General features: G+C 48.5%; 1 protein-coding gene across 2 annotated transcripts in view; it reads right to left on the bottom strand.

Moving 5' to 3' along the window:
• Nucleotides 1-861: 861 nt before the first annotated feature.
• Nucleotides 862-11561, bottom strand: part of LOC138755856 (zinc finger protein 521-like) — a 421662-nt gene continuing 410962 nt past the window's right edge. For both annotated transcript variants that reach the window (XM_069922587.1, XM_069922585.1), the window contains one exon: nucleotides 862-1492. In XM_069922587.1, coding sequence (XP_069778688.1) covers nucleotides 1463-1492 — 30 coding nt within the window. In that variant the 3' untranslated portion in view covers nucleotides 862-1462. The remainder of the gene's footprint in view (nucleotides 1493-11561) is intronic.

Raw genomic sequence — 11561 nt, 5'->3', positions numbered from 1 at the left:
TCTGCCCACTCAGCTACTGGGATGGCGGGAGGTGGAATATAGGAAAATGCTGGAGCTGCGGTAACGGTAGCGCCTGCCGCTGGTGCAGATCCATGGAGGGCAGGTAGCAGAGGCACAGCTTTCCCCTGTGGGGTCCAAATGCCCAATCCGCTTGCTGAAAGCTTTTTACAGGCTTTAAATGGCCCGTTAAAAATTCTGCAACTGTGGGGTCTGCGCCAAAGGTGGTGGCATTTATGATCGGCAGTGACCGCGAGGGGTTGCAGACTCCAGTGAAGCAGAGGGGTGGTGCAGGGCACCAGAAAATGGGGAGACCCCCCCCCCACTCGTCTGAGAAGGAGAAGCAGAGGAGATGGCTCACAGGACGGTGGACCAGTGAGGCATTCTGCGGCTGAGGAACACACAGGAGGCGGGGCTGTTGGTGACTCAAGGCGAGGGACCCACAGCACGCTGCAGGCTGCTGGAGACTGGCTGAAGGGGCACCAGGTATCGGAACTGGGATGTGAGGAGATGCCAAAGGAGCTGAAGGATTCCTGACTGTGTCGGAGGTTTGGATCTGGAGCTAAAGCACATTCCGCATAAAATTGCAGTTTTTAATTACATCAATAAAGGAATCTTGAACTTTGAATCTTGAGAGAGGGTGGGGAGAGAGAAAGCTTTACTACAGAGGTTCTCAACCTTTTTCTTTCCACCCACATCCCACCTTAAATATTCCTGATGCCATCGGTGCTCTGTGATTAGTAAGGGATTGTTTAAGGTGGGCTGTGAGTGGGAAGGGAAGGTTGAGAACCACTGGCCTCCTGCGTCCGAGACTTCCATGAACCCCTAATGTCACCAACTCACAGAGAAACAAAGAAAATAACATTTCTTGATGCATGGATTTATTTCTTAAAATGAACACAGTAATTCCAGTAAAATCCAGGTTCAGACAGCAGAATAAACACAAAGAACAGTTAAGGTTAAGCATCATTTAATTGACTGGAAAGTTGGTCGTACAGAATTCTTGCAAAGAAAGTGTGAACTCAAGAATTTCCTGATGGACTCGTTAGAAAGGCTGATACTTGTTATACATAAGACCAATCACATGAATGGCAATGTAACGGTCACTGTGGCGGGCGCCACGGTTAACATTCACGTTTCTTGTGGGAGGCCAGCTTCAGTCTGGCGCGAGGGAAGGGGGAGGTTCAGTGAGATAATGCATGTGTAACACTTTATACATATAGTACACATCTCCACACATACAATCACACTCAAACACGCGGAACCTGCTTGTTGCCTTTAACGGCATGAAAAAGAATATCGAATTTCGACAGACCGAGTTCTGTACGTTTCATCTTATGATACAATATGCGTTCTCTTCGCTCTAAAAATGTCCGTCTCTGAAATCTTCCTTGCAAGCAGGAGGAGGAAGGCGTCCAACTTCCAGGAATGCAGCTCTCCCCGAGTGTGGCGAAGTGGGCAGGCGTTAACTGCTGTGCTGTGACATTGCGTGATTCTGTAACGAAGGAAAGGGAAGGTTAACCCCTGTCCAGCAGCCTGCCCGGAGGTGTGCGATGGAGGAGTGACGGTGGGGGGGGGGGGGGGGGTGCCACGCTTGTACACGTAGCCAGAGTTCTGGACCCCTGACCCAGAGATGTGAGCTCAAATACCATCACGGCAGTTTGGCACTTTAATCTGAAGTCGTTAAATCAACCTGTAACTGTCCCAGAAACAATAAAGAATAAATATTTGTAAAAATCCACCTGGTTTATTGATGCCCTGACCCAGATGGACAGACGTCAATGTGAAAGATTCTTCACCACCCTCTGACCAGGGATGGACAATAAATACTGGCATTGTTAGAAGTATTCCATATACAGTAATCTAATAACCGTTATCAGTTTATATGAGTACCATGGTTAGTGTAGTGGTTGGACTGCACAGTTGGCGTAGCGGTTAGCACAACGCCGTTACAGCGCCAGCGACCTGGGTTCAAATCCCGCGTTGTCTGTAAGGAGTTTGTACGTTCTCCCGTGTCTGCGTGGGTTTCCCCCGGGGGCTCCAGTTTACTCCCACTGTTCAAAACGTACCGGGAGTTGTAGGTTCATTGCGTGTAATTGGGCAGCAAGGACTCGTGGGCCGAAAGGGCCGGTTACCGTGCTGTATGTCTACATTAAAAATTTTAATTTAAAAATGACCATGTTGCTTCTGTGTTATATCAGAGTTGACCCAGCATCCTTGTTTTAACCTTTTACTTAATACAATTTAAATCCGCTGACTCCAAATTATAACCAGCCCCCGCTCTGCACAAGTCGCTGACAGACGATTCAAACAATGAGTTCATTATTTGACTGTGTGAAATGTTTTACAAGGTTCAGAATCTAATCGTAAATAACCAACTTCAGGCAACAGCTTGTGATTCCCACTTAACCCTTGCAATTCTGGTGATAACGAGCCATCTTTGGGGCTGGCAGCAAAGTTCTGTCCACCGCACACACCGACCTCCCTCCATCAACTCTTCTACCTCCCGCTGCACAACATATTGAAGGACTTTCCCACCTCCGCCCAGTCTTATATTTGAATTGTTATATACGGCATCGTAGAAGTCTATTCCAGCCATTTAAACCCATGCCACCCGATTTCACCCAAATTAACCTGCAATTCCTGTACGTTTTGAATGGTGAGAAGAAACTGGAGCCCCCCCAGAGGAAACCCATTCAGACTCGGGGAGATCGTACAAACTCCTTACAGACAGCGCGGGATTCGAACCCCAGGTTGTTGGAGCTGAAATAGCGTTGTGCCAACGGTGTCATGTCCCTCTCTCATCAAGCTTGTAAACATGAACTTCCAGAGTCAAGTGAAGTTTCCTTCCTGCAACAATCAGGCTCTTAAACAGACCCCACACTGGTAAAGGATTTTAATCAGGAAAGTCTGCAGACTCTGTGATTGCACAAAAGTGCTGGAGAAACTCAGCAGGTCACGCAGGATCGATGGGAAGGGTAACCAACGTCCCCATACAAAGGGCTCAGGCCCTAAACCTTAGTTATATCCCCTAATTTACTGTACGTGCTGTGTGACCTGCTGGGTTTCTCCAGCTTGTTCATGCACTGTTGTTCTTAAGTGTAGGATGACTTAACATAAAACATAACAATTACAGCACGGAAACAGGCCATTAGGCCCTTCTAGTCCGCACCGAACCAAACACCCCTTTCTAGTCCCACCTCCCTGCACAATGCCCATAACCCTCCATCTTCTTCTCATCCATAGACCTGTCCAACCTTGCTTGGGCAGCACACAGAACAAGGCTATTCCTTGTAATGGAGATTGGAGCTTTGGCAGAACAGGGTGTAGACAGGTTGATGTTCCCATGAGTAAACCTCTCCAGTGACCTGTCCTGGTCCCACCCACATCGATGCAATGGCCAAGGAAGCGTACCCGACTCTGTACTTCTGCAGGTTAACAGTGAGAGCATCCTGTCAGGGTGTATCTCTGAGGGGGACGGGGATGGGGACTGTCTGCCCATGACCACAGGAAATTGCAGAGGGTTGTGAACGTGGGTCAATTCCTCACACCCCCTCCCCTCCATCAACTCCTTCACAAATCCCCCTCTGTCGATTCCATCACACACACCCCCTCGCATCCATCGACTCCATTGCACAACCTCCCCTCCATCGACTCCATCACACATCCCTCCCCTCCGTCGACTCCATCACACACCCTCCCCTCCATCGACTCCACACACACCCTCCCCTCCATCGACTCCATCACACCCCCTCCCTTCCATCGACTCCATCACACCCTCCCCTCTATCGACTCCATCACACCCCCACCCCTTCATCGACTCCATCACACCCCCTCCCCTCCATCGACTCCATCACACACCCCCTCCCCTCCATCGACTCCATCACACACCCCCTCCCCTCCATCGACTCCATCACACACCCCCCTCCATCACACACACAAGGAGACAAGGGATCACAGTCTAAGAAGAAGGGGGAAGGCATTTCGGACTAAGTTGAGGAGAAACGTCTTCGCTCAGGGAGTTGTGAACGTGTGGAACTCCCGGCCACACAAAGTTGTTGAGGCCGGTTCATTAGATATATTCAGATGGGAGTTGGGTGTGGCCCTGATAATTAGAGGGATCAAGGGGGATGGAGAGAAGCCAGGAATAGGGAACAGAGGTCACAGGATCACCCAGGATGGTGTTGAATGGTGGGGAAGGCTCAAAGGGGTGAATGGCCTTCTCCTGCTCCCATTTTCTATGATTCTACAATTTGCCACTGCTTCTCAGATACTGAAAGCAGACAAACATCCGGTTGCCTTGAGGCAGGATGAAATTTCCTGAATCTGGTACATTGTCTGGTCGAGGTTTACAAGCAGCCCAACTTTGTCCAGGCTGGAGGTCAAAGGCTCTGGATGTCTGCAGGGTCAGTCGGCTCAGTCTCAGGGTTCGGTGCCAGGTGTTGCAGCTGGGTACAACAAGCAAACCCCCCTTTCTACTGCTATACCTCGCCGCCCGGGAAATGGAAGTTGTCAATGTGTGTGTGTGTGTGTGTGTGTGTGTGTGTGTGTGTGTGTGTGTGTGTGTGTGTGTGTGTGTGTGTGTGTGTGTGTGTGTGTGTGTGTGTGTGAGAGAGAGGATGAGTGTGTGTGTGTGTGTGTGTGAGAGAGAGTGTGAGAGAGAGAGAAGGTGTGTGTGTGAGAGAGAGAGGGTGAGTGTGTGTGTGAATGGGTGTGTATGTGTGTGACTGCATGCATGTTGAGTAATTATGTGTGTGTATGTATGGCGTAGTGTGAATGTGCGTGTATGTGTGAGTGTGTGTGCGCGGGTGAGTGTGTGTGTGTGGGTGTGTGTACACACAGCATTTGGAGGCTGTCTCTGCAAGTTCCGTGTGTTATCTTTAGCCCGGCAGCAAAGGAAAAAGCTTCTTTCAATGTGTCTGCCTGTGTCCCTGAGCGAGAGAAAGCATCCCTGTGGTGGGCAATGGAAGGACAGAAGCAGTAGCCTTATTAATGAATGCGGACTATTATCAGACTGCCTGACTCCTGCAACGATCCCAGAAGCATAGTCAGTACGTGCCTAAAAATGCCAGAATATTGACACAAAGCAAGCCCTGCTCCTCTAAGGAGAATTACTCCTTGGATATAATGTAGGCTCATAACAGCTATTAGAGTACTAAATAAACTCCTTTGGGGTTAACACTGACATATACTGTATTCTGTCTTTCTCCAAACATTAGGAGAACTTCCTACTAAAGGCATTCTCAAGGACAGCATTTCAAAGGACTTTAGCAAGAAGTCGACACGCGTGGGATTGCTGTCAGCGTTTGGTACATTGTCGATAGTCTCTGGTTTCCAATCAATGCCATGAGATCTGTAGCAAGATTTATTTTATTTCCAGAATTCAGCTCGCTGGAGCTGTTCAATTAGGATGCCAGTTAACAATTACTGCACCGGAGGAGGAGAAACGGCTTTAAATGGGAAAGGTGGGTTAAAAATGGAATAAATCAGGAGGTTTAACATTGTGGCGTCCAGCAATGCAAGGCTGCAGACAAGTAAACACTGCAATACATTGCAAATAGGCAAGTCCCAGAGCTCGGCTTCCCTGAGCTAAAGGCTATTGTCATTGGGGACCCTCTGGTTTACAAGGTAGAAATTCCTGCATGTTGAAGAGGGATCAGTGGTACAACAGAGATGGTGACTGCACACGGCTGGATCAAGCTCCCCGCAACATCATTCAGTGCTTCCCGCTGACCTGTATTTTTGAAAAAAATGTTTCTCTCTTTCTTGGAGATTTCTGATCCTTTCCCCGCTGCACAGTCAACCCCTTTCCCCACACTGGGAGTTCCTGCCTCCCCAGCCACACACACACCACTCCCCCCCCTTGAATGTCAGGGACTAGGGGATCTGTTCTGGGACCGCTGCTCTTTATAAACGACTTGGATGGAGAGGTGGTGGGATGGGTCAGTAACTGTGCAGATGATTGGAGATGTGGACGTCGGAGGAGGTTAGAACAGTGCAGGCCCTTCAGCCCAACAATCGAAAGAGAAATGATCAAGTCTGAATCTTCCCGAACTCACACCCCTAACCCTCTGTTTTTCTTGCATCGATGCACTTGTCTCAGATACTTTTAAATGTCCCTAGTGTAGCAGGTTGCTGTAGGTTACTACAGGATACAGACAGGATGCAGAGTTGGGCGGAGAAGTGTGGCAGATGGAGTTCAATCCGGATAAGTGTGAATGGATGCATTTTGGAAGGTTGAACTTGAGGGTGGAGTACGTAATTAATGACAGGATTCTTATCAGTGCGGAGGTACAGAAAGATTTTAGTGTCCAGGTCCCTCAAGGTTGCTGCGCAGGTTGAGAGGGTGGTTAGGAAGGGCATAGTGCGCTGGCCTTCACTAGTTGGGGGCTTGAGTTCAAGAGCCGTGAGGTAATGTTGCAGCTGGTTCGATCACACTTGAGATATTGCATTCAGTTCTGGTCGCCTCATTACAGGGAGGATGTCGAGGCTTTGGATCATTACCCACAAGATGCTCTTGTCTTCCCTTTGAAGTGTGATTCAGGAGACACCCCCCCCCCCCCCCCACCGATTTTACTGCTCCCCCTCTGCCTTTTGCTTCCTGTAGATGCTACGTGACCTGCTGCATTTCTCCAGCACATTTGTGTCCCAGATCAGAAGATGGGGGCTGCCAGTGCCGGATTCTGATGAGGGTGGGGCGGTTAGTGCAGAGGGCAGCGCGACACTGTTACAGCGCCAACGACAGGGGTTCGAATCCCGTGCTGTCTGTAAGGAGTTTGTACGTTCTCCCCGTGTCTGCGTGGGTTTCCCCTGGGTGCTCCAGTTTCCTCCTACCCTTCAAAAACATATGTGGGGTGCAGGTCAGTTAGATGTAAATTGGGAGTCACGGGCCCATGGGCCAAAATGGCCTTTTATCGAGCTGTCTGTCTAAATTTTACATTTACATTTAGAAGGTGAGAATGGAGGTATAAAGAGAGATCAGGGGAGAGAGAAGGCTAGTAAATGAGAATGGTGCTGAGGAGTGGGAGGATTTCCTGGGTGTTGTTAGAACACAAAAGATAGGAGCAGGAGTCGGCCATGCGGCCCGTCGAGCCTGTTCTGCCATTCAATGAGATGAGAGGCTCATCTCCACTCACCTGCCTTTTCCCCATATCCCTTACCTTGTCTTAAGTATATTTACTGAGTTCATCTCCACTGCTACAACCGAATTCCACAGATTCACCACCCTCTGGGAAAATTAGTTCGTCCTCAGCTCCATCCTAAATCTACTCCCCTGAATCTTGAGACCATGTCCCCTAGTTCTGGTCTCCTCCACCAATGGAAACAACTTACCTACCTCTATCTTATCTCTGCCTTTCATAATTTTACATTTCTATAAGATCCCCTCTCATTCTTCTAAATTTCAACGACTACAGTCCCAGACGACTCGATCACTCCTCATAGGGCAAACTCCTCATCCCTGGAATCAGCCTGGTGAACCTCCTCTGCAACCCCACCGACCCCCCCCCCCCCCCCCCCCAAAGCCAGGACATCCTTGTTCAAGTAAGGATACCAGAACTGCACGCAGTTCTCCAGATGGGGCCTCGCCAGTACCTTGTATAGTCACAGCAGAACCTTCCTGCTCCTAAACTCAATACTTCAAACATTCACAACTTCCATCCTGGTTCAGTTGATGAAATGCTGTTTTGTTTTTTAATTTTAACAATACAGCATGGAGACAGGCCCTTCCTGCCCACGAGCCTGTGCTACCCAAATACATCAATTAACCTACAACCCCCAGTACATTTTAAAGGATGGGAGGAAACTGGATCCCTCGGGGAAAACCCACGCACACACAGGGAAAGCGTACACACTCCTTACAGACAGCGCGGGATTTGGACCCGGGTCACTGGCGCTGTAATAGTGTCGCGCTAAATGCTACACTAACGGTTCTGCCTTTATGCTATTATTGTCATTCTCTCTCTCCACAGATGCTGCCTGGCCTGCTGAGTGATTTTGAGAGCACCTTTTAGAGACTTTCAGAGTTTCCTCCCAATGGTTCCTTTGGAAGTCCATCACCACTACTTTTTTTCTTCTCTTCTTTGGCTTGGCTTCGCGGACGAAGATTTATGGAGGGGGTAAAAAGTCCACGTCAGCTGCAGGCTCGTTTGTGGCTGACAAGTCCGATGCGGGACAGGCAGACACGATTGCAGCGGTTGCAGGGGAAAATTGGTTGGTTGGGGTTGGGTGTTGGGTTTTTCCTCCTTTGCCTTTTGTCAGTGAGGTAGGCTCTGCGGTCTTCTTCAAAGGAGGTTGCTGCCCCCCAAACTGTGAGGCGCCAAGATGCACAGTTTGAGGCGTTATCAGCCCACTGGCGGTGGTCAATGTGGCAGGCACCAAGAGATTTCTTTAGGCAGTCCTTGTACCTTTTCTTTGGTGCACCTCTGTCACGGTGGCCAGTGGAGAGCTCGCCATATAACACGATCTTGGGAAGGCGATGGTCCTCCATTCTGGAGGACCATGTATTGTGGAAGGTAATACTGGCTGGTGGCCTCACGGACTGTTCGAATATCCAGGTGTGTGGAAGGCTGCAGAAAGTGGCCAACCTAGCCTCATCCATCCACTGCAGACACCTACGTGAGGCACTGTCTCCAGGATGCAGCCAACATCATAACGGAAACCCATCGCCCTGGTCACAACCTCTTCTCACTGCCTCCTTTGGCCAGAAAGTACAGAAGCCTGAAGAGCAGCACGTCTAGGTTCCATAGAACATTACAGCACAGACAGGCCCCTTCAGACCTTCCAGTTTGTGCTGAACAATTTCTTTTGCCTAGTCCCACTGACCTGCACACAAGTCCATATCCCTCCACATCCCTCCCATCCATGTACCTGTCCAAATTCTTCTTAAATGTTACCACTTCAGCTCATTCCACACTCCCACCACTCTCTGTGTTAAGACGTTCTCCCTAAACTTTTCCCCTTTCACGCTTAACCCTTGTCCTCTGGTTTCCATCTCACCCAGCCTCAGTGGAAAAAGCCTCTCTACATTTGCTCTGTCTATTCCCCTCATAATTTTAAATACCTCGATCAAATCTCCCCTCATTTTTCTATATTCCAGGGAATAAAGTCGTAACCTGTTTAACCTTTCCCTGTGGGCAACATCCTAGTAAATCTTCTCTGCCCTCCTTCTATCTTATTGATATCTTTCCTGTAGGTGACCAAAAACTGTACACAATCCTCCAACTTTGGCCGCACCAATGTCTTAAACAACTTTACCCTAACCTCCCAACTCCTGTACTCAAGAACAGTTACTTTCCAACAGCCATCAACCTCCCCTCACTGCTCCAACACCACAAAAGGACCGTCCGCACTGTTGCAAAGTCACTTTTTTTGCCCAAGGATAACTAAATATTTAATATCTACCTTTTTTTCTATTTATTTCCTATTTTTCATTCAATTCACGATTGTAATTGATTTTTAGTTGGTTTTGTAGCTCTTGTTATAAAGTCCCTGTTCGGCTGCAGCAAGTAAGAATTTTGATGCATATGCTCAGTCCAATGTGTACGACATTAAACTGGTTATCATTAGTATTTGTTCGGAGAACCCCAAGCAGGAGTGGAAAGTTCGACAACGTGGAACTTTCTGATCACTTCAGGAACGGGGCGGCTCCATTAACACAACGCTGTTCCAGCGCCAATGACGTGGGTTTGAATCCCGCGCTGTCTGTAAGGAGTTTGTACATTCTCCTCGTGTCTGTGAGGGGCTTCATCTGGGTGTCCCAGTTTCCTCTCACCCTCCAAGACGTACAGGAGGGGGTTTGTAGGTTAATTGGTGTATTTGGGTGTCACAGGCTCTTGGGCCGGAAGGACTTCTTACTGTACTGTTATGACTAAGTTTAATTTAAATTTAAACATTTAAAAATAGTTTCCAGCATTCCTGCCGATTAGAAGCGTTAACGATCTCCTGAACCGCATGATGTAAATTCTTTGATGCACCCTCTGGGGGATTTTACCCGCTCATCCCAAGGCTCCTGGTCATTGTTGCGGAGCTGTGCACACACCCGTCAAGATGTTGGTAACTCACAGACATTTTTAGTTCTAGGAGATCATGTGGCAGAGGTTGTCGGCAGAATTGCAAACAGCAATGAGGAAGTGTAAAGGAGGGAAATGGATCACACCATTGAATGATGTCACATCAACAACCTTGCACTCAACATCGGCAAAACCAAGGAGGTGATTGTGGACTTCAGGAGGAAGTCAGAGGAACACAACCCGGTCCTCATTGAGGGCTCAGTGGTGGAGAATGTCAAGAACTCCAAATTCCAGGGTGCCAACATCTCCAAGTTCCATTCTGGAGCCTCCGTATTGATGCAATCACAAAGAAGGCTCACCAGCGGCTATACTTTGAGGGGTGTTTGAGGAGATTTGGTACGTCACTGAAGACGCCTGCAAATTTCTACAGGTGCACTTTGGAGAGTATTCTGACTGGTTGCATCACTGCCTGGTACGGAGGTGCCAATGCTCAGGTCAGCAAAAGCTCCAGAGGGTTGTTAACTCAGCCTGCGACATCACAGGCACCAGACTTTACCCCATCGAGGATGTCTACAAGAGGTGGTGCCTTAAGAAAGCAGCCTCTTTCCTCAAAGACCCCCACCACCCAGGCCATGCCCTCTTCACTCTGCTACCATCGGGAAAAGGTACAGGAGCTCGAAGACGAGCACCCAGCGGCACAAGGGCAGCGTCTTCCCCTCCGCCATCAGATTCCTGAATGACCATGAACCAAAGACACTGCCTTAGTTTGACTTTTCTTCCACTATTTTTATTTATTGTTGTAAAGTGGTTTATATGAATGTTTACACTGTGATCCTGCCACAAAACAACTAATTTCATGACTTGTTCTTGACAATAAATTCTGATTCTGAGGTGTAAATTAGAGTGCGAAGGGCTCGGGATGGTGGGGGTAGAGGCAAACCCATCCTTCGTGAAGCAGCACTTTGCCTGTTTAAGAGGTCTGTGTGCAGTAATGGGTGTTGTAGAACTCATTAAACCTAATGGAGCCTGTTCTTTTTCTGTTCTGTAATGTGACTTAACAGTTCACCAGGGGGTTTCCGACTAGCAAATTTATGTAGTTTAATAGTCTTTACTGACATTAATCAACGAACTGTTTTGTGATGTTCCTGCAGCACTAAAGCTTCGAATGTTTGTATTGCTGCGATCAGAGAACTACCAAACCGTTGATATCTCAGAGAATTGGACAGATGCTGCTCATTTGGCTGTGGCAAAGGTTCAGAGTCCGAACAAAGGATTTCGAAGGAGGTTACAAAAGAAGTGGTGGATGATCCTTCTCTTTTTCCGGAGAGCCAAGCTTTAGAAAACCACGAGGGCCGCTGATAAGGTGAATGCTAGACACTGGCAGAGACCTACGGTATGGTGACAGGCCTTTCCAGCCCAGGAGTCCATGATGCCCAAATGCATCCAGTTGACCTACAACCCCCCGGTACGTCTTCTTCCCAGGGTATAGGGTAGGGGTTTAAGGTGAGAGGGGAGAGATTTAAGAGGGACTCAAAGGGCTTTTTTTTTCACTCA

Source organism: Narcine bancroftii, chromosome 2 (genome assembly GCF_036971445.1).
Source record: "Narcine bancroftii isolate sNarBan1 chromosome 2, sNarBan1.hap1, whole genome shotgun sequence".
NCBI lineage: Eukaryota > Metazoa > Chordata > Chondrichthyes > Torpediniformes > Narcinidae > Narcine > Narcine bancroftii.
This window is presented reverse-complemented; position numbering and strand designations above follow the sequence as displayed.